Source organism: Alosa sapidissima, chromosome 5, assembly GCF_018492685.1.
Source record: "Alosa sapidissima isolate fAloSap1 chromosome 5, fAloSap1.pri, whole genome shotgun sequence".
NCBI lineage: Eukaryota > Metazoa > Chordata > Actinopteri > Clupeiformes > Clupeidae > Alosa > Alosa sapidissima.
In genome coordinates, this window is record NC_055961.1 from 3,045,370 (window position 1) to 3,068,966 (window position 23,597).

The window sequence follows — 23,597 nt, forward strand, 5'->3', positions numbered from 1 at the left end:
TTGCCCCCTGACCTTATTGGTGTTTACCATGTTGCCATTCGCGGGAAGTTTAGAAAGGGCCAGAGGACATGGATCTTCCTTTTTTTACAACTTGATCTTCCACATTCGCAACTCAAGTCAAGATCCCAGAGCACAACCACACTCTATCCATGCACAAGATCCCACAGCACAACCCCCCTGTCCATGCACAAGATCCCACAGCACAACCCCCCTGTCCATGTGCACCTGGTGTTGCCAGGCTAAATGGCTAGCGCTGGTTGGTCTTCTCATGCTGGTTGATAACAGGCTCTCCCTCCGGCTATTATTGTCCTGCAGTGGTAACCTCGGCAACCAGGCCCAGGCGTGTTTGAACAGGACAATGCAGCGATACGAACACCTCGGGCAGCCAGGCCCAGGCGTGTTTGAACAGGACAATGCAGCGATACGAACAGCTGTTTATTCGTTTATATTTCCTGAGAGGAGCCTGGATCTGCCTCTGATCTCGTCTGCTCCGGTCACTTTGATTTCCCTCTCGGGCCGAGTTCAATCAGGACGCTGCCTTTGGGTCCGGCACGGCGCCACGACATTGTTCAGGCCACTTTTTGTTTTGCCCCACAGTGGTCCTGCCCGGAAATGAAAACCTCCTATATAAAATAAAACAGAGAGAGGGAGAGATAGAGAGATAAAAGGGGAGGGAGAGGGAGAGAGGAGGCAAGGAGGAGAGAGGAGGCAAGGCAAGGTTGCTTTATTTGTATAGTGCATTTCATGCTCAAGGCAACTCAATGTGATCACATACTCCCTGACCCAGAGACATTATATAAAGAGACCAAGATCATAAAATAGACCAAAATCATAAAACAAAAGTATAAAATAAATAAAAGAACTGGAGCACGCCTGGTCTTCAATCAGCCGAAGAGGACACGTGTAACTCCTCTCCTAGTTACTCTCCATTGGCTCCCTATAGCCAGAATTACATTTAAATCTCTCACTTTGGCCTATAGGACACTGACTGGATCTGCTCCTAGTTATTTTAATTCAATAATCAAGGCGTACATCCCCAACCGCCCACTGCGGTCTTCTGATGAGCGTCTGTTGTGTCGACCAGTCATAAACACTAGGTCTAACTTAAGACTCTTTTCCTCAGTGGTTCCATGTTGGTGGAATGAGTTGCCCAGTGCTCTCTGTTCCTGTGGTAGTTTTGGGTCGTTTAAGAGGGGTCAAAAGACATTCCTGTTGTGCACTTAGTTCTTTAAGCGCTTCTTATGCGTTATGGTTTGTATAATAATGTTTTATTTCCATTAGGTTGTTGATTAATTTGACATTAATGTTTATTATTGATATTCTCCTTAATATAGTCTTACCATGTCATTGTTTTTTACATTATTGATTGAATTGACATTGTTGTTTATTATTGCTATTCTCCTTATTATAGTTTGACCAACATTCTAATCTGTTCCCTGTTATATTTTAAATATTATGTTGTTTTTGTATTTGTGTGTCGCTTTGGACAAAGGCGTCTGCAAAATCCCATAACCATAACCATAAATCCAAACAGTTCTGCAACACTGCCAATGTAAATTATATGAATCCTCTGACACAATAAGCAAGTCGCAAAGACAATAAGCAAGGTGGTTCAGTGAGTAGGATAGGCCTATTGTGTAATATACTGTTGAAGTATGTCTACTGATTCTTTTAGATAGGTGGTCTTTTTTATTGGTTAAGTGGTCCTTGGTCTGAACAAGTTTGAGAAACACTGGCACTAAGAGGAAGCCACTGTGAACAGATTATTCTTCAGTCTAGATAAAGTAGGTAGCAGTTGGTGCATTTCTTATCTCCTCTGGAAGTTGACTGCAGCGGTGAACTGCAGAAAAGACAAATGCTGCCTCACCCTGTTTTATTCGAACTATTCTGAGACCCTACTGCTCACAAGTGTGTGTGTGTGTGTGTCTGTGTGTGTGCGTGTGTCTGTGTGTGTGTCTGTGTGTGTGTGTGTGAGTGTGTGTGTGTGTGTGTTTGTTTAGTTCTAACCCCTCCTGAGGCCCTGCTGCTCACAATCATAAACCCACCTGTGTGCACATGATAACATTGTTTCCACACCTCAGGTAGCAGGTGACAGGAACAGGTCGGGCCCAGATCTGGCAACAACTCAGCCCAGATCTGGCAACCACTCGGCCCAGATCTGGCAACCACTCAGCCCAGATCTGGCAACAACTCTCTGGCAACAAGTCGGCCCAGATCTGGCAGCAACTCCCTGGCAACCACTCGGCCCAGATCTGGCAACAAATCTCTGGCAACCACTCCCCTGGTTTCCTGCACACAGCAGAGGAGAGGGCAGGCGTTTACCCCTCTTTACCCCCCTGTTTATCCCCGGGGGGGGGGGGTGGCGGGCCGATAGAGTGATGGGGGAAGGGACAGAGCAAACATGGCCTACAGGAGGGACAGAGCAGACATGGCCTACAGGAGGAACAGAGCAAACATACAGGATGGACAGAGCAAACCTACAGGAGGGACAGAGCACCGTGAAACCACACCAGCAGAGACACACCAGGCAACAACATCTTATTCTGTTTTATTTTTTAAAAAAAATTATTTTGACTACAATTATTATATATTTCTTTTGTTGTTTCATCGTTACTGTAATATCAGCTTCACAGAAAATGACGACTACCCTCAATGAACCTCCGAGAATAAATAAAGGCTGAAAGAATGAAAGAAAGAAAACAACAGTGTGAGTGGGACACTGTGCTAGCTGGAGGGCAGTAAGGGGACACTGTGCTAGCTGGAGGGCAGTAAGGACTGGACACTGTGCTAGCTGGAGGGCAGTAAGGACTGGACACTGTGCTAGCTGAAGGGCAGTAAGGGGACACTGTGCTAGCTGGAGGGCAGTAAGGACTGGACACTGTGCTAGCTGAAGGGCAGTAAGGGGACACTGTGCTAGCTGGAGGGCAGTAACTCAGGCTGTCTCATATCATTGCACACTGGATTGCTTCTACATAAGATTACACATAAAGAACTGACTTTGTTAGAGATGTTTTCTTCAGTCTTTGACATTTTACCAAGTAGGAATTCACAGCTTCAAATTTCTTGTTACACATTGTATTATTTCAATGAACAAATGTTAAACTTTGTATCTGTATATAAACCAAACACATCTGACAAACATCTCTGCTACACTGGACTTCTGTAGAAAAATGCTCCTGGGAATGTACTGCTTTGAAATGCTTACAAGTTATATTAGGCTACTGCTGTTGTTAGTGGTTTACAAATAAACAAGTTATGTTACTTCTGTTAGAGAGGTTTACAAATATACAAGTTTACTGCTTTTGGTGAGGTTAACAAGTAAATAAGTTATATCACTGCTGTTGTTAGAGAGGTTTACAAATAAACAAGTTATAATACTGCTGCTGTGAGTGGTTTACAAATAAACAAGTTGTATTACTGCTGTTAGAGAGGTTTACAAATAAACAAGTTATATTACTGCTGTTGTTGGAGAGGTTTACAAATACAGCCATAAGAGGTAACTTACTGTATTTACTTTAGTGATGGAATATGCACTCTGACATACATACATACAAACATACATACATACATACATTCATTCATACATACATTCATACATACATACATACACTATACATACATACATACATACATACATACATTCATACATACATACATACATACATACCGGTACATACCGGTACATACATGGTGCAGTTATGTCCATATGAGAGACAGAGTTTGTGTTTGAAAGAAAGATACAGAGAGAGAGAGAGAGGGAGAGAGAAAGAAAGAGAGGAAGAGACAATGTGAAGAGAGGGAAAGAGTTAGTGTTAGAAGGGAAAAGAGGTTAGGGGCTCTACTCTTTGGAGAACAACACGTGCAGTTCTTCCCTGCTTTGTTTGATATAAAATGTAACATGCCTGCCATTCAGTAAACTCAATTCTAAACTGGTTTCTGAACTTGAGTAAAGTAGGTTAACAGGGGATTTAGTGCTAACACTTTTCTCTTGTGCTGTAAAACAGCTCTTGCAGAGCTAACGTTTGTCTTGTGCTGTAAAACAACAATCGTCTAGCAACTAGAAATCATCTCGTGTGCTCTTAAAAGTGCATAATGATGCATAATTACAGCACTTAAAACATTTTCTAAACAGCCAAATATGTTTTGAGACCATTAAGCTTACCACTACTGGTATTCGCAAACTATGGCCAAATTAGTGTGTTTGTGGAAGCTATATGTGTATGTGTGTGTGTGCTTGAGGAAGTCCTTGTTTTGGTGAGTGTGTGACTGGACATGGTTATGTGTGTGTTTGTTTTGTATGTGTGTGTTTCTGTGTTCTCATAAATATGAGTGTGTGCATGTGCAGTTGTGTGTGTGTGTTCTCATGAATATGAGTGTGCACATGTAAGTGCAGTTGTGTGTGTGTGTGTATGTGTGTGTGTGTGTGTGTGTGTGTGTGTGCGTGCGTGTGCGTGCGTGTGTGTGTGTGTGTGTGTGTAAGTGTGTGTGCTCCTTTCTTGGGCATTCAGGTCCAGTCCAGCCTGTGAGAGCTGATCTCTGGGTGGAGGGCTGACCCATAACAGAGCCGCTAGTTGTTTCTGTGGGCCTGACTGCATTCCACATGCTGCCTGGTTGCTTAGAAACCATAAGCTGGAGACTAGAGGGGGTCTGTCCACAGATGCCCATTAATGAACCCTGAAGCCCCCTGGTGGTCAATAACGGTACACTTTCTGATTACAGTTTTTCTCGATTGCTTCGACCTGCTTAAGGAAATAACTGGGATCCAATTGGTCTTCATGAACACTTTCTTTGCACAGCAGAAGTCATCTCTTGCAAATGTGTTCACACATTTTCATTGGGTTCACACATTTTTTACACCCTTTTGCAAAACAGTTAACACAGGTGTCATTCAAAGACCCAAAACTCTATTGGTTTTCCCATGCTTAACAAAAGGAAAACATCTTTTCACATCTCTTTGAAACTCCTTTGCACAATTCTTCAATCAGCAATCATTCATTATGCATATGAGATGTCATGTCTGTTCTTTGTTGTTATTTGCAAGTATGGATCTAATGCACATTTAGACAAAGTACTGTATTAAAAAACACAAAAACACGTCTTCCAAACCCGTGACTGCTTTGACAACACTTAACATGTCTTCAGAAAACACGTCTTCCAAACATGTGACTGCTTTGACAACACTGTTTGAGAGACACAATGCACTATGTGCTGTTGATTAAATGTTTGATGCCCATCTGATGCAGAGCTCAGTCGACCTACCTATTCATGAAGACCAAGTGGATCCCAGTTTCCTTAAAGGGACACCAGGCAACGTTTTCGTGTTAATTAATCATCTTCGTAAATCGGTATATGGTTAAATGACTCATTACAGGGCGAATGAAGACTCTCTCGCCTGCCCCTACTGCCTGTAGGAAGAATATCCCACTTGCAAGTTCAGTGTATCGTACCCGCCGACCTTCAGTCTCACAAAGTCTCAGACATCGCGAGAAGCAGGATCAGTTTACATCCTGCATCCCCAGCACAGAGGCAGGCTAACGAAACGCTAGAGATTGTTGCAAACGTGTGTATAATGGCAGAGCCGGCGAAGGAGCAGCGAAAACCCTTGACGGAAGATGCAAAGAAAAGGAAAAGAGCTTCAGACCGAGCGAGGGGGAGTTTCGTAGAGAAAAAGCATCAGGCTTGCCTGGTGTCCCTATAAGCATGGTCAAAGCAATCATGAAAAACTGTAAATGATCCAATACATATTATGAATTTTCTGTGCAAGTCTATTGAATATTGGTACAGCCACACACACACACACACACGCACACACACTGGGCTCCTCAACACATGTCCCACCAATAGTGTGTGTGTGGTGTGCTGATGTGTGTTCCAGCAGAGGTCCAGAGGTGCAGACGCTGTAATATCTGCTGGGGTCCAGAGATGAGGGAGTGCTTTTGGGCTTTTGTTTTCCCCAACAACAGAGAATCTCAGGCAGCTGCCAGATCCTTACATGTGAGTGGTAGCTTATGTGTGTGTGCTGATGAGATGGGATGTGTTTATGGGGGTGTGTATGGATGTGGTAACAGCATCTATCTGTATCTGGGTACTTTACATGTCTGTCCATCTGTATACGGTGTGGGTCACAGCAGCTTCACTGATGACTGATGAAGTCCAGGGTAGAATGTGTGAGTGAATGTGGTCTGGACTTAGGGGTCCAGAGATAAGAGATCATTACTAGTGTGATACTTCACACGTGCTGATGTCAGGGCAAGGCTATTATGAACCCACATGCAGACACAGAGGCAGGAAGTGTGTGTTGATATTTAATATCAGGATCAAACACAAACAGTTTATGAAACCAAAAATACTCTACTATAACAAGAAAAAGGAAAACAAGCTAAACTGTTCCAGTGAAAGTCCAAGTAATTATAATCCAGGTCAGACAATCCACAAAACAACAGGCAGTAATCACATCCAAAAGACAGTCCAGAGATCGGTAACCAGAATAATCCAGAATAATCAGTAATTCATGTGAAATACAATGGCAATGGCAAGCGTGATAACTGGCAACCTAGGAGCAGAGTGGGCCTATTCAAATACAGCAGGTAAACAGGTACAGGTGTGCAGGTGGGCATGGTACAGGTGGGCATGGTACAAGTGTACAGGTGGGCATGGTACAGGTGGGCATGGTAAAAGTGTACAGGTGGGCATGGTAAAAGTGTACAGGTGGGCATGGTACAGGTGGGCATGGTACAAGTGTACAGGTGGGCATGGTACAGGTGGGCATGGTACAGGTGGGCATGGTACAAGTGTACAGGTGGGCATGGTACAAGTGGGCATGGTACAAGTGTACAGGTGGGCATGGTACAGGTGGGCATGGTACAGGTGGGCATGGTACAGGTGGGCAGGTGGGCATGGTACAGGTGGGCATGGTACAGGTGGGCATGGTACAGGTGTACAGGTGGGCATGGTACAGGTGGGCATGGTACAGGTGTACAGGTGGGCATGGTACAGGTGGGCAGGTGGGCATGGTACAGGTGTACAGGTGGGCATGGTACAGGTGGGCATGGTACAAGTGTACAGGTGGGCATGGTACAAGTGTACAGGTGGGCATGGTACAGGTGGGCATGGTACAGGTGGGCATGGTACAAGTGTACAGGTGGGTATGGTACAGGTGGGCATGGTACAGGTGGGCATGGTACAGGTGTACAGGTGGGCATGGTACAGGTGGGCATGGTACAAGTGTACAGGTGGGCATGGTACAGGTGTACAGGTGGGCATGGTACAGGTGGGCATGGTACAGGTGGGCATGGTACAAGTGTACAGGTGGGCATGGTACAGGTGGGCATGGTACAAGTGTACAGGTGGGCATGGTGCAGGTGTACAGGTGGGCATGGTACAAGTGGGCATGGTACAAGTGTACAGGTGGGTATGGTACAGGTGGGCATGGTACAGGTGGGCAGGTGGGCATGGTACAGGTGGGCATGGTACAGGTGGGCATGGTACAGGTGTACAGGTGGGCATGGTACAAGTGTACAGGTGGGCATGGTACAGGTGTACAGGTGGGCATGGTACAGGTGGGCATGGTACAGGTGGGCATGGTACAGGTGTACAGGTGGGCATGGTACAGGTGGGCATGGTACAAGTGTACAGGTGGGCATGGTACAAGTGTACAGGTGGGCATGGTACAGGTGGGCATGGTACAGGTGTACAGGTGGGCATGGTACAAGTGTACAGGTGGGCATGGTACAGGTGGGCATGGTACAGGTGTACAGGTGGGCATGGTACAGGTGTACAGGTGGGCATGGTACAAGTGTACAGGTGGGCATGGTACAGGTGGGCATGGTACAGGTGTACAGGTGGGCATGGTACAAGTGGGCATGGTACAAGTGTACAGGTGGGCATGGTACAGGTGTACAGGTGTGCATGGTACAAGTGTACAGGTGGGCATGGTACAGGTGGGCATGGTACAAGTGTACAGGTGGGCATGGTACAAGTGGGCATGGTACAAGTGGGCATGGTACAAGTGTACAGGTGGGCATGGTACAGGTGGGCATGGTACAAGTGGGCATGGTACAAGTGTACAGGTGGGCATGGTACAAGTGTACAGGTGGGCATGGTACAAGTGGGCATGGTACAAGTGTACAGGTGGGCATGGTACAGGTGTACAGGTGGGCATGGTACAGGTGGGCATGGTACAGGTGTACAGGTGGGCATGGTACAGGTGTACAGGTGGGCATGATACAGGTTTACAGGTGGGCATGATACAGGTTTACAGGTGGGCATAGTACAGGTGTACAGGTGGGCATGGTACACCACTAACCACTCGGTGAGTTGTACAGTTTTGAAAATGAACGTTAAGGGTTGTTATGGACATGTTTGTGCACTGCATGTCTGTAGGCAGCCACTCTGAAGTAGTCAAAGGCGATTCAAAACGAATCAGAAAAGTCGAGACAGGACCAATCGGCAAAATTTCGGTGTCCACCACTCTAGTTTATCCCAAACAAACCAGAGAAGGGACTCAAAGTGCTAAATACCGGAATTTTCCTTTAATATCTTTTGATTGTCATTGTGTCTGCACTTCAGTACATGTCCATCATTGAGCAGTGACCAAAACCAAATTCATTCTGAGAAATGACATTATGGGCATCTGAGATCTGCTAATAGCTTATCATCACAGCGGCCATACTGATTAAACATTATAACATTGGAGAGCTGAAGCCTTCATCAGTCTGCTGTCATCTTCTCACCTTGAGAGTCTCCACAGCCTTCCTCAGCTCCTGCAGCTCCTTCTCTCTCTCCTGGATTCTCTGCTGGAATCTCCTCTGGCTCTGCCCCAACTGCACCTGTTGTTTCAAATACACACATGCTTAACTATGCTTCCTAATAATGTGTCAACAGAATGATTACAAATGAAACTTTGCATTTTTTGATGAACAGGTAATAGTGTAGAAACAACATGAACTCATTTGGACAACATGAACTCATGAACAACATTTTGCTAGCCTAGAAATCTAGACGCACCCTAGCAGCAGCAAATTACATTTGCTTCCAGGGCTAGTCTAGCAACTCTCCGTTGGCTTGTGAGCTCGAAAAATTAAACTTCTATCAGGCCAATCAAATCGTATGGAGTCGTTAGGCGGCTATAATGATTGATGGCAGAGTTGCAACGGTTTGGCTTGAATTCCCTGCTACTTGAAAGAAGATGGATGTTGCTGTTTGCTGTTGGCCAACAGTGTGACACGAGTTAACCTTGTTTTAAGTTGGCAAAAGTTTGAACTAGCCAACTAGCTCCGCTGGTGGGAAAACGCATGGGACTCAGCGCTGTCCTATTGCGTGCAGAGGGAATTTGAAAGACAACCGATTATCCTGCCCCTCAGACTGAGCACTGCGAACGGTGAGTGCCCAGACCCTACATTTTAATGTGGGTCTGGCTCGTCAGGCTAACATTTTGCACTTTGCACCTGAAAATGTTAACTGGTTTGTGTCTTCTTTTAAGCGAAAAAAAGTCTGTAGTCAGTAGAATGTTCTTATAATTAATCAAACACATTACATGTATCAGACCTCTCAAATAAAATGAAGACACAAGTGTAGCTCCAGTACTCACCTGTTTGTTAGTCCATTCTGCAGCAGCTGTGACTGTGTCGTGGTCTTTATGATCGTCCATCAGACACATAAGGCAGATACAACTCTATCAGTACAAAATATCTCAATAACCTTGTTGTGACGAGAGCAGATCCTCTCCTTTAGCTGGCCTGTGGCATCAACCACTGAGTGTTTTCTTCCTGGGTTAAGGTCATTGTGAACTTTATAGTGAGTTTCACAGTAGGACACCAGACACTCCAGACAGGACTTCACAGCTTTGAGTTTTCTCCCAGTGCAGACATCACACTCCACATCTCCAGGTCCAGCATAATTGTGAGGAGCAGCTTGGATTCTGGTCCTCCTAAATTTCTCCACCATTTCAGCAATCAGAGGGGTTTTGTAGAGGACAGGTCTGGTTGTGAAGGTGTGCTTGCACAGGGGGCAGCTGTAGACTTCTTTCTGGTCCTCCTGATCCCAGCAGGCCTTAATGCACCTCATACAGAAAGTATGTCCACAGAGAATAGTCACTGGATCGTTCAGCAGATCCAGACACACTGGACATGTGAAAGAGTCTTCCTCCTGAGAAATCGCTTCTGCAAATTTTCTAGCTCTAACAAAAACCAAGTGCACACTCTGAGAAACAGCAGCAGAGTGAGAGTTGAGTTTCGTTTCTGTTTTGCTTCATCAGAACTCTCAGGAGGAGGACAGGTGGGACAGGTGTGGGAGGGTGGGGATGAGGGAGGAGCCAATCAGATACCTGAGTGAGAGACTGGTGGGATCAGATTGATATTTAGGATATGAACTGAAGTTAACTCAACACACTGATCACATGCAGTTATAACATCGATTCTGAGTGAAAGATCTAAGGACATTGTATGCGCTAGCAAAGTGTTTTTTTTCCTCCGGATTTTTTTTTTGTCTCAGTTTTGCACGCTGTGTAAAATATGTGTTCATGTGCAAAGACTTTTTGTACCTGTAGAAATAATTTGTGCTTGTGTGGAAAAGTTTTGTAGCTGTGTAAAATAATTTGTGCATGTGCAAGGAAATGTTATACCTTTTATGTTGTGCAGAGATGAGTATGATTCTATTATATTACATTTTTTGGTTCAATATTTCTATGAAACAATTTCATTTGAAATAATGTCATTTTTCAATTGAATTAGATCATTTTATGTCTTCATATGTTGTTTTTAATTCTGAGACCTCAGTTCAGGGACATGAACAAATGTGGTGTTTGGACCTCTAAATTGCTTTACAATATTTGTTATTAAATTAACTTTTCATTATATAATATTTTAAGACAAGATGTATAAAAAATAGATGTACCGCAGAGCGGTACAAAATATGACCGTCGCCCAGTTCAGCACATTTTTTCCACAAAAAAATAAGTCTCACTGAATTGCATTATGCACACTCAATTCTCACTGGTATCTGCTAGACAACAAGTACCAAAGCATGATTAGTTCATAGATTTCACATGTAAAATACATTTCATACAATCCCACCCCAATCTTGCCTGTTCATAATTCTGAGAAATTCTGGAAATGTGTGCGTGTACATGTTTATGTTTGTGTGGGTGTGTGTGTGTGTGTGTATGTGTGTGTGTGTGCATGTGCTTGTCTGTGTATGTGTGCCAGTGTATGTGCCTGTGTGTGTGCATGTGCATGCATGCGTACATATGTCTTCTGTGTGAGTATGTGTCATACATATGATTACTGTGAATGTATGTGTGTGCGTGTGTATCTGTTTATGCACATGTGTGCATATGGAATGGGTGAACATGACCCCTGGAGGCAAACATACGCAAAAAATTGGTCATCCTAGGCTATACGGTTCTCAAGATATTCACAGAAAACTCTGTTGGTGTACAGTCACTAAATGTACACATACATTAATTTAATTAATAAATTAACAAAAGTCCACGAAACTTGGCATGCATTCAGAGGGTGTCATAATGATCCTACACTTACAATTTCGTGCAGTTTTGACCATGTCAGCCAGAGATATTGTGATTTAACACCAAATTGTTTGCTTTTTAATTTTTAACTAGGTGGCGCTATACATGAAATAAGTGCTAATGGGATGGGTTGACATGGCCCCTTAAGACCAACATACAAAAAAGGTGGTCCGCCTAGGCCCTACGGTTCTCGAGATATTCACAGAAAACTGTGTCTGCCCTACCCTCCTTTCGGGGGGTCCAGTCCAGCGGGGGGGCTACAGATCAAAAAATGATGGTTCCATGCTATCCATGTGGGGCTACATGCCGATCAAGTTTTGTGTACCCCGGTCTTTCAGTGTCCCGGGAATCCTTGATGGAAAATTGGCCATGCGAAAAAGAAAAAAAAAAGAAAAAAATCTAACTAAACCTATATGACCGCCGCTTCACTGCGTGGCGGTCATAATAACACAATTTGCATAATGTTTTCCTCCATATCCAGCACCTAGTGTCAAACCTGCCAGACAGGACTGATGAATATAATGAAAACTTTGTGTCCAAATATTACAGAAACCTGCAGGTTACTATGATGAGATCAACGTGTTGATAACTCTCATCTTGAACAAAAATAGCAACATTCTACAAGTATATGATTGCTTAGAAAGATTCTTGATACCTTGTTTACCTCCTTGATACCTTGTTCAACTCAAGTGGAAATGTTGCATCTTCTTTCTGTCTCACCTTTTGGTCCTAGTTTCAGGCTGACACACACACACACACACACACACTCCCCCACATCATGTCCTGATGTCTGACCCCACATTCTGTGTTGTGTTGGGGATAACGGCTGCCAAGGTGTCCGCATACAGAATATACAGAGATGGAGGGAAAGAACTCCACGACCTGAAGTGCTCTAGAATCTTTGGTAGTCATAACATATGCTTTATGAAATTATCCACCGTAAGTTCCAATACATATCAAGAATTTGGTCTTTTGGAGATTGGTGCTGCCATGTTAGTCGTGTTGCAACAAGAAGTTTATACATTTTATCATACATTAAACATCTTTTTTAATCTCTGGAGTACAACCTTATAGATACTGTTCAGTCTATGAGTACAACCTTATTTAAACTGTACAGTCTATGAGTACAACCACATACATATTTACTTCTAGCTTCACTCTCAGCCTTCTGTAAGGGTAGCCAAAGTGGCCCGTAGCAGGATCAGGATCAGAGGGGGTGAAACACTGGGCTCCTCAACACATGTCCCACCCAATAGTGTGTGTGTGGTGTGCTGATGTGTGTTCCAGCAGAGGTCCAGAGGTGCAGACGCTGTAATATCTGCTGGGGTCCAGAGATGAGGGAGTGCTTTTGGGCTTTTGTTTTCCCCAACAACAGAGAATCTCAGGCAGCTGCCAGATCCTTACATGTGAGTGGTGGCTTATGTGTGTGTGCTGATGAGATGGGATGTGTTTATGGGGGTGTGTATGGATGTGGTAACAGCATCTATCTGTATCTGGGGTCATTTCTGTCCATCTGTATACGGTGTGGGTCACAGCAGCTTCAATGATGACTGATGAAGTCCAGGGTAGAGTGTGTGAGTGAATGTGGTCTGGACTTAGGGGTCCAGAGATAAGAGATCATTACTAGTGTGATACTTCACACGTGCTGATGTCAGGGCAAGGCTATTATGAACCCACATGCAGACACAGAGGCAGGAAGTGTGTGTTAGATAGATAGATAGATAGATAGATACTTTATTGATCCCCAGGGGAAATTCAAGGTCTCAGCAGCATACAGACAACACAAACACATTCTTTAACAGCACATATTGATATTTGTTGATATTATTATTTGTTGATATATGTTGATATTTAATATCAGAATCAAACACAAGCAGTCGGTTTGTTGTCTTGAAGACAAGAGCTTGTGAAACCAAAAATACTCCCAAAGTAAATGTAGCCTCGCTACCATAACAAGAAAAGGAAAACGTGCTAAACTGTTCCAGTGAAAGTCCAAGTAGTTATAATCCAGGTCAGACAATCCACAAAACAACAGGCAGTAATCACAGGTGTGCATGGTACAGGTGGGCATGGTACAGGTGGGCATGGTACAGGTGGGCATGGTACAGGTGGGCATGGTACAGGTGTACAGGTGGGCATGGTACAGGTGTGCAGGTGGGCATGGTGCAGGTGTACAGGTGGGCATGGTACAGGTGGGCATGGTACAGGTGTACAGGTGGGCATGGTACAGGTGGGCATGGTACAGGTGTACAGGTGGGCATGGTACAGGTGGGCATGGTACAGGTGTACAGGTGGGCATGGTACAGGTGTACAGGTGGGCATGGTACAGGCGAGAGCAACACACGGGTCACTACAGAGAGGACCGGCTGGATGCTGACCGCTGAGATGTGAGATGTGATGGATGTGTGTAGCGTTACTAACAGCAGCTGAGATGTGAGATGTGATGGATGTGTGTAGCGTTACTAACAGCAGCTGAGATGTGATGGATGTGTGTAGCGTTACTAACAGCAGCTGGATGTCAGTCACAATAACTTCACTGATGATCTAGTATTTACCACAAACCCAGGGTAGAGTGTGTGAGTGAATGTGGTCTGGACTCTGTGCAGGAGGGTGATTGTGTCAGAGATGCTGTAGAAGGCCAGAGTTCCTGCCCTGTGATCCACATACACTCCTATTCTGGAGCTGGCCACTAGAGGGAGTTTAGTCCATTTATTATCGTGCCAGAAATAGGAGCTGGAGCAGCGGGGTTCTAGACTCCAGGACTGATCATTACCTCCAAACACACACTCATCACCCAGTCCTTTCCTGCTGATGCTTTTATATGAGACTGCTATACGAACCCACTCCCCACTCCGCTCCACCTCCCAGTAGCAGCGTCCAGACACACCCTCGCTACACAGCACCTGACACCACAAATCAAATCTCTCTGGATGATCAGGATATGACTGGAGCTCAGCTCTCCACTCCACCCTCCTGTTCCCCTCAGACAGATGGAGGATTCTGTGTGCTGTGTTTGGATCCAGTGTGAAGTGACAGCAATCTGATGAAGGAGAAAAGAAAACAGGACACACTTAGACTTGTGTTTGTGTATTACAGTGTGTGTTGTGTGTGTGTGTGTGTGTGTGTGTATGTGTATGTATGTGTCGGTATATGTGTGTGTGTGTGTGTGTGTGTTTGTGTGTGTGTGTGTGTGTGTGTGTGTGTACATGTACACATGAATATTGTTGTGTGTGTGTGTGTAAGAGATGTTTGTGTAAATAGTGTCAATAAACTGTATTTTGTGTTGGGTGTGTGTATGTGTGTGCGTGTGTGTGTGTGTGATAGAGATGTTGTGTAAACGGTGTCAATAGGATATATTTTCTTTTGTGTTGAGTGGCTGTGGCTGTAGCTATGTACGTGTGTGTGTGTGTGTGTCTATGTGTAAGTGTGTGTGTGTGTGTGCATATGTGTGCATGTGGTGTGTGTGTGATAGAGATGCCTGTGTAAATAGTGCCAATAGGATATTTGTTCTTTTGTATTGAGTGTCTGTGTGTGTGTGTGTGTGCATGTATGTGTGTGGTGTGTGTTTGGCTGTGGCTGTAGCTATGTGTGTGTGTGGGGCTGTGGCTGTAGCTATGTGTGTGTGTGTGAGTGTATTTATGTATGCATGTTTCTTTGTGTGAGTATTCACATTAGTTTGTGTGTTTTATGTGTACTTGTGTGTAAAGTGTGTGTGTGCATGATGGACATTTCTGACGTGTCAATTGGTGTGAATGTGTGTGTGTGTGTCACAGAGGTCGTAATTCGTCCACCGCTCACGGCCCTCGAACCCGCCACCTCCACACACACCGGCATGGGAGTCGAACGCTCTAACCACTGCGCTAAAAGCCCAGGCTTCCAACTCAGCGGTGAGAAGCGTTCTTAAGGTTAGGGGTGTGAGGATTTACACGGGCAACTAGCACGCTAGCTCAGTTCGCCTCTGTTCCATATGTATGTATGTATGTATGTATGCATGTTTCTTTGTGTGAGTATGCACATTAGTTTGTGTGTTTTAAATGCGTACATGTGTATGTGTATGTACAGTGTGTGTGTGTGTGTGTGTGTGTTTGTTGTTTGTGTGCCCAATTTACACTGCACAAGCTTCTCTCTGGTCACTAATTCAGGAAAGACAGTCTGGACACTAGACACTGAAACAGAAAATATCACTTCATTACCAATACAACTTAGTTACATTATAGAGTATTAAGATAATATATAATGATGACAGCACACCTGATTTTCAAATCAGTAGAGATTGTATAAAGAAGGTTATTATGAAGGCATTATGAATCCACAGCTGCTTAAATGTTAAAGCCCTCCAACCTCCCACTGGCAAGTAAAGATGGAGATGCCCTCATTCAAGAGTCCCTCATCTTCATTAGGAGAGTAAGGGCATGTTTAGAGGACCTTCAGTTCTAACCCACCTCAATCAGTTCATTATCACAAGACAACTGCAGCAGCAAACGGTCTAATCTACTGGTTTGGAGTACACTTTCTAAGTTACTGTTTATTAACACTGAATTCTAACTCCATCTCTGATCTCCATCAACTTCTGCCTTTTTGTTTATTTTCAAAAACAAATTAATAGATCTAGTGTATTTTGTTGTTTTTGTCCTAAAGCCCTCATAAGAGTCTTAAGACATTTATAAAATATAAAGGGCTGTCATTTCAAACTCTGGGGCCCAGCCACACCCCTATGCCTCTTAGGTTTAGCAGCTGAAAGGTTTTAAAGATGAAAAGATTCAGTGAAACTATCATTCTGTTGCAAGACAGATATAAAGGCTGAAAGTAGAGGTGCCCAAATTCTTAGAGGCTGTTAGAATCATTCAGACTTACTGGCTAGTGGCAGATGTTTCATACTGTCAATTCTTCTGAGGAGTTCAGGATCAGTACCTGGATCAGGCAACAAACACAGAGACTCATTCCCACACAATCTACAAAACAAACCAACACACATTTGCTCTGCATATATAGTATCTTCATGTGTACTCCACTCCTTTGGGGAAATGTTTGTGTTTAGCATCTCTGACAGACCTGTTAGCTCTAGAAGGAAGTCTTATCTCAACTGTGGAAGGGAATGTAACTTGATGACAGACTCACATTCTGAAGACCTGATGATCTGGATGTGTGTCACTGTTAACAGACATAGAAAATAAATAGTCAGAATGAATCTGTAACAACTGGAACATTACAAGGTCTCCTACAAATGATACATGATTGTGTCCATTCTAGATGTTTGTCCAACCTGCTGCAGATATCTTGGCTACTTCCTGCTTGAAGATGCCATCCAGTTTCTCCTCCAGCTGCACCTTCACTGCAGACACAGATTCCTTCACCACCTCAAAAGAGAAACTCTGGTTGAAGGTCACGCTGGGTAAATCTTTAGAGTGCGGAGAGTCTCTGATTGATGGGATATTCTACAGAGCAAAATATAAAAGTTGAGACAGACTATGTGAATATTCAGTCAGGGCTGGGTTTTATTAAAAATACAATTAAATTAATTCATTTAGCAAACACTTTTATCCACCAGTGACTGGCACAACATTCTGCAGAGAGAAACACACAGAAGGTGAGACAGGACGTCTGAATTTTCAGTCAGAGCTGTTTCCTCAAACGCTGCAGACATAATGGGTTAAATCAATCGGTTTAGTGTGTGTGTAATTATGCATTAGTGTGTTTAAGTGTGTGTACCTAGATAGATATTGTAGGACCTACCTACTGTAAAGCACAATATCATTTTTACCACACCACACATCATATGCACACATAGAGATTTTATTACAGACCGTTCACTTGACTGATCTTTAGCAGGCACTTTTATCCTGAGTGGCACAGACTCACAGCAGCTAGTTCAGGAAATCAAACCCAGGTCAACCAATCACCAGTCAATGATGTCACCGCTTCTCCACCACGCCTACTAACACTTTTACAGATTTTTTTTCAGACACATTTTAGTTTCAGGAGTGCAGTTGAATGTTACCTTGAGGAATTGGATGTGATCTTTTGTGTGTGAAAGCTTCTCCAGCTCAACATCTCTCCTCTTCAGCTCAGCAATCTCCTGCTCCATTCGCTTCAGGAGTCCTTCAGCCCGACTCACCTCAGCCTTCTCCTGAGCTCTGATCAGCTCTTTCACCTCAGAGCGCCTTCTCTCAATGGAGCGGATCATCTCAGTAAAGATCCTCTCACTGTCCTCCACTGCTGTCTGTGCAGAGCTCTGTTAGGAGACACACAAAGAGGAGGGCAGGAGACACACACAGGGAGGTGTGAAAAGTGTACAGTACACACACACACACACACACACACATCCAAGAGATCTGAACTATGTGTGCTGGGCCACAACAAAAGTACCAACTATAAAGTCCACACACACACACAACCCTCCCACCACACAATGTCAACACAGTATCACACACAACATCCATAGTACCAAACAGTCAAGAGCCTGTCCATAATGTTATTCAAACAGTCAAGAGCCTGTCCATAGTGTTATTCAAACAGTCAAGAGCCTGTCCATAGTGTTATTCAAACAGTCAAGAGCCTGTCCATAGTGTTATTCAAACCCCACACGTATTACCCATCCATGTATGCACCTTTCCATTTACCAACATATGGAGGCAGCTGATAACATTCCAAAACTCTATGATATATAATTCTATATAGGCTACACCCCATATCCTGCTCACTTACAGATCAAGTATATATAGTATATATACTCTTTTGATCCCTTAAGGGAAATTTGGTCTCTGCATTTATCCCAATCCGTGAATTAGTGAAACACACACAGCACACAGTGAACACACAGTGAGGTGAAGCACACACTAATCCCGGCGCAGTGAGCTGCCTGCATCAACAGCGGCGCTCGGGGAGCAGTGAGGGGTTAGGTGCCTTGCTCAAGGGCACTTCAGCCGTGCCTACTGGTCGGGGTTTGAACCGGCAACCCTCCGGTTACAAGTCCTAAGTGCTAACCAGTAGGCCACAGCTGCCCAATCTAGCCCAATTTAGAGATCACACTCTAAAAAGTGACACATCTGCTGTGTTTGCTCAGGAACAACACATTTTGTGTCAATTTCAACACAGCAATTGTGTGGCTGGCTGGGTGAAAGACAGTTTAAACAGTTTGTTTTGTTAGATAGCTGATATTTATCTTTAACTTCACCCAGCCAGAATTGCTGTATTGAAATTCACACAAAATGTGTTGTCTGAGCACACACAGCAGATGTGTCATCTGCTGTGCACACACAGCAGATGTGTCATTTTTAACATCACTTTTTAGAGTGCAGTTGTAATCACCTCAGTATAGAATGTCAGTTAAGCACCCCACACAACAGACATGGATAGTCATACAGGTAGGTCAGTTGAGTTGACCATATGACAGACATGGATAGACATACAGGTAGGTCAGTTGAGTTGACCAAATGACATACATGGATAGACATACAGGTAGGTCAGTTGAGTTGACCATATGACAGACATGGATAGACATACAGGTAGGTCAGTTGAGTTGACCATATGACAGACATGGATAGACATACAGCCGCCTGGTTTGATGGTTATTCTCCACAGCACTGATACTGATATGATATGACGCTGTATTGCCATTGTATGGTGGGAGGGTTGTGGGCATCTGAGTGGATTGGGCCAGTTGAGGTGCTGTATGTTTCTATTGTAAATAGTAAGATGCCCATTCACCACTACTGTTGTATATTTGTATATTTATATTTGTATATTTTTGTGTATTTCTGTACGGTCTATTGTGGTGTATGCAGTTTCTGGGGTGGGAGGTGTATCAATTTGATGCTGTGATTTTCACTAATTGCTTTGTCAACACCAATCACATGTCTGGACAAGTGTATATGCGTATGTGTTTTTTTAATATCTGATTTATGTCTGAGGAAGAGACTGCGATGAAATGTCACACAGATTAAAAATGTATTTATATATCTGTTGATTTTGCAGCTTAATAGCTAATTTCTGTTGATTTTGCAGCTTAATAGCTAATATCTGATGATTTTGCAGCTTAATAACAAATATCTGTTGTTTTTGCAGCTTAATTACTAATATCTGTATGTGTCTGCTCTACAATACATGTCCATCATTGAGCAATGACCAATGTGCAGCCGTGGCCTACTGGTTAGGGCTTCAGGCTTCCAAATGGAAAGAGGGGTGGAATGTCCACACACTTGCTCCCATGACACGACTTCCACCAGTGTAGGGCTTCAGGCTTCACCAGTGTAGGGCTTCAGGCTTCACCAGTGTAGGGCTTCAGGCTTGTAATCGAAGGGTTGCCGGTTCGATCCCCGACCAGTGGGAATGGCTGAAGTGCACCTACTGTAACCCCTCACTGCTCCCCGAGCGCCGCTGTATAGCAAGGCAGCTCACTGCTCTGGGTTAGTGGTGTGTGCTTCACCTCACTGTGTGTTCACTGTGTGCTCTGTGTGTTCACTAATTCATAATAAATACAGAGACCAAATTCCTCGTATACGCCAGTATACTTGGCCGAGAAACCTGATTTTAAAAAAACAAATTCATTCTGAGAAATGACATTATGAGATCTGCTAATAGCTTATCATCACAGCGGCCATACTGATTACAGTAACATTGGAGAGCTGAAACCTTCATCAGTCTGCTGTTATCTTCTCACCTTGAGAGTCTCCACAGCCTTCCTCAGCTCCTGCAGCTCCTTCTCTCTCTCCTGGAGTCTCTGCTGGAATCTCCTCTGGCTCTGCCCCAACTGCACCTGTTGTTTCAAATACACACATGCTTAACTATGCTTCCTAATCATGTGTCAACAGAATGATTACAAATCAAACTTAATAATTTCTTGATAAACAGGTAATAGTGTAGAAACAGCATAAACCCATTTCAGGTGGAGAACTGTTTTTTTAAGTATTAAACAAATCAAGCTGGCTCAGAGCTTGTAAAAATGACCTTTTGTGTAGCATCATGTTCAGGAGGATGCTACCATATCAGTGACGTAGGTCTGGTCTCAGCGTTGGTGGGGACACATCCCCTAGCCCCCCACAACTAGTGTCATGATACCAAAATTATTATTTCTATACCAGTAGGCCTACCATGTGAAGAATTTCAAATTCAATACTTTGGCCATCCTAGACATTGATCGACACTCCACACACACACACAGTAAGTGATGGCTTATGTCATTGGTTTCTATTTCCTATTTTGGAATTCATATAAACTATATTTCATTAATAATTTATCATATTTTATGATCTGGATAATTACTAATAACTAAACATATCTAGTAATTTGAATACTTCATATTGATTTTTGAATTATTACACTTGTCTTTAATGTCATTTGTGGTGTGTAGGCCTAATTGAGTGCCTGTCACTTCAAGAAGAATGTGAAAGTAATTAGCTTTCAGTCTCAGTTCAGATGGTCCTATGGTCCAGATGAAAAACTAGTTGCGCATAGTGCAAGGATATGTGAATGCAATTCATCATGTCATTAGATTAAATACATTTTCAACAAAGTAACAAGTCAAAGAAAATCTTTCTGGGATCATAGAAGAGAGTGTCTCGCAATGTTATATTCTATGAGCAGGCCTATGGAAATGCACCATATTATATTTTATATCTTTGCATTGTGCAGGCTATACTCACAAATACGCTAACAGAAGATGAATATGAATATGTAATATGAAGGTACGTTTTTGAATTACTCTGACTGACATGTACTCACTGACAGTAATGCAACAAAGTTAAGAAAATTATTAGGAAGATATTGGTGAATGAGGCCCAATCTTCTTATAATTAATCAAACACATTCTATTCAACCTCTCATGAAATGAAGACACAAGTGTAGCTCCAGTACTCACCTGCTTGTTAGTCCGTTCTGCAGCAGCTGTGACTGTGTCGTGGCCTTTATGATCGTCCATCAGACACATAAGGCAGATACAATTCTGATCAGTACGACAAAATATCTCAAGAACCTTCTCATGACGAGAGCAGATCCTCTCCTGTAGCTGGCCTGTGGCATCAACCACTGAGTGTTTTCTTCCTGGGTTAAGGTCATTGTGAACTTTATAGTGAGTTTCACAGTAAGACACCAGACACTCCAGACAGGACTTCACAGCTTTGAGTTTTCTCCCAGTGCAGACGTCACACTCCACATCTCCATGTCCAACATAATTGTGTGGAGCAGCTTGGATTTTGGTCCTCCTAAATTTCTCCACCATTTCAGCAATCAGAGGGTTTTTGTAGAGGACAGGTCTGGGAGTGAAGGTGTGTTTGCACAGGGGGCAGCTGTAGACTTCTTTCTGGTCCTCCTGATCCCAGCAGCCCTTAATGCACCTCATACAGTAATTATGTCCACAGGAAATAGCCACTGGATCCCTCAGCAGATCCAGACACACTGGACATGTGAAAGAGTCTTCCTCCTGAGAAATCGCTTCTGCCATTTTCTAGCTCTAACAAACACCAAGTGCACTCTGAGAAGCAGCAGCAGAGTGAGAGTTGAGTCTTGTTTCCGTTTTGCGTCAACAGAACTCTCAGGGGCAGAACAGGTGGGGGAGGGGGAGGGTGAGGGGGTAGCCAATCACATACCTGTGTGTCTGAATAAGAGACTGGAAATAGATTGATATTTATGGCATGAACTGAAGTGGACTCAACGCACTGCGAGTGTCATTTGCAGTTATAACACACTGTAGATTCTGTGTTAGTTGGGCCCCCTGTAGTTAGGTCAGATGTTTTGTATCAGGAATCTTGAGCCTCTGCAGTTCAGATCAGTGTGGTGAGTTAAGTGCCATCTGCTCTGGTGTTAAAGCTCTACTGGTCTGTGGTCATCCAGTAATGACCAGGCAGCAGACCAGTGTGCGTAATTATGACCACCACTAGCGCTAATGCAGCGGCCAAATACGAGTTGTCAAAGTTGTCTTTGCTGAAGCTGAATAACTAGAGAACCCTTGCACCCAAGATAACATGTGTTACATTAATACACAGGATTAGATGTTAAAATCCCTTGTGCCAAAATCCAAGGTAAAAACACATTCAGAAGCCCCTGCTCAAGTTTAACTTTAAAAAGCACACTACCCACAAATCTGCCAACAAATGGTCACAAGCACAATACAAATGGCCCATCCAACAGCAGTATATAGTATGCGGCATGTCATTGGGGTTATCAAGTGGGCACCCTCATTCACCGATGTTTCGTTAAGTTAGGCCCACGACACCTCATGAAGGCTTAACAGTGAAACCAGCGTCCTGGAGACACTCCCCTCCATGCTGCCACCATATTACCACATTGAAATATCCAGTACCCAAAATACTCTTAACCAGTATGGTATGGTATATTGGAATAACTAGAGAACCCTTGCACCCAAGATAACATGTGTATGGTGTATTGGAATAACTAGAGAACCCTTGATGACAATGTTTGTATGGTATATTGGTCTCAAGAGGCTGGGTTACCGTGTTAATGTGTGCTGTTGCAGCCCTGTGTTAAACATGACGATACAAACACACAGTGTTTAAATTGCCACCATCTTCTGCTGAGATGCTGTGAACTGCACCCAATGATTGCTACTCAACCCTCAGCTGCCTCCTCCTCCATCCAGCCTTACTGCAGATACCCTCGCCTCATTCTTTACAAACAAAGTGGCGGCAATCAGCAGTCAATTCTCTACATGCCCACTCAACGCATCTGACTCAGATACCGCACTCCTACAACCTCTAGGGACTGCTGGAACATCTTTTTCAGCATTCGCGCCTCTCTCCGAGAGTGAAGTATCTAGACTCCTGACATGCAGCCATCCTACCACATGCTCGCTGGACCCTATACCTACGAGCCTACTTCAGTCCATCAGCCTGACCATCGCTCCAGCTATCACACATGTGATCAATGCCTCGCTAACCTCCGGCACTTTTCCAACAGCGTTCAAAATGGCCCGGGTAACACCGTTACTTAAGAAAGCTTCCCTCAACCCTGCTCAAGTCGAGAACTACCGCCCTGTCTCACTCCTGCCTTTCCTATCCATAGGCATTGAACGAGCAGTCTCCAAACAGGTCTCTGACTTCCTTTCACAGAACAACCTTCT

At 43.9% G+C, this 23,597-nt stretch overlaps 1 protein-coding gene, 2 long non-coding RNA genes and 1 pseudogene across 4 annotated transcripts; 2 read left to right on the forward strand and 2 right to left on the reverse strand.

Moving 5' to 3' along the window:
- Positions 1-368: 368 nt before the first annotated feature.
- Positions 369-11,091, reverse strand: LOC121708991 (annotated as a pseudogene).
- On the forward strand, positions 7,108-7,264 carry LOC121709374. The gene is made up of 2 exons (XR_006031933.1): positions 7,108-7,141; positions 7,210-7,264. It is a non-coding gene; the product is annotated as an uncharacterized LOC121709374 (long non-coding RNA).
- LOC121709369 lies at positions 7,524-7,821 on the forward strand. Its single transcript, XR_006031928.1, has 3 exons — positions 7,524-7,597; positions 7,674-7,711; positions 7,750-7,821. It is a non-coding gene; the product is annotated as an uncharacterized LOC121709369 (long non-coding RNA).
- A 2,275-nt stretch (positions 11,092-13,366) lies between the features above and the next one.
- LOC121709325 (tripartite motif-containing protein 16-like) lies at positions 13,367-22,007 on the reverse strand. Of its 2 annotated transcripts, XM_042092612.1 has the most exons (9): positions 21,381-22,007; positions 20,184-20,279; positions 17,523-17,756; positions 16,788-16,959; positions 16,643-16,675; positions 16,379-16,435; positions 15,634-15,690; positions 14,013-14,564; positions 13,367-13,973 (listed from the first exon to the last, which is right to left on the reverse strand). In XM_042092612.1, exons 1-8 carry the CDS (start codon positions 21,960-21,962, stop codon positions 14,047-14,049), a joined length of 1,749 nt encoding a protein of 582 aa, XP_041948546.1. In that variant the 5' UTR covers positions 21,963-22,007; the 3' UTR covers positions 13,367-13,973; positions 14,013-14,046. The 2 variants fall into 2 exon arrangements, with proteins under 2 accessions (XP_041948546.1, XP_041948545.1); XM_042092611.1 differs by having other exon boundaries at positions 13,367-14,564.
- Between the last annotated feature and the right edge of the window lie 1,590 nt (positions 22,008-23,597).

Coding starts and splice junctions, on each gene's coding strand:
- LOC121709325 (XM_042092612.1), bottom strand. CDS start 21,962: ATGGCAGAAGCGATTTCTCAGGAGGAAGACTCTTTCACATGTCCAGTG. Junction 17,757..20,183: donor AGGCTGTGGAGACTCTCAAG/GTGAGAAGATAA, acceptor GTCTCCTAACAG/AGCTCTGCACAGACAGCAGT. Junction 16,960..17,522: donor ATCACATCCAATTCCTCAAG/GTAACATTCAAC, acceptor TTTGCTCTGTAG/AATATCCCATCAATCAGAGA.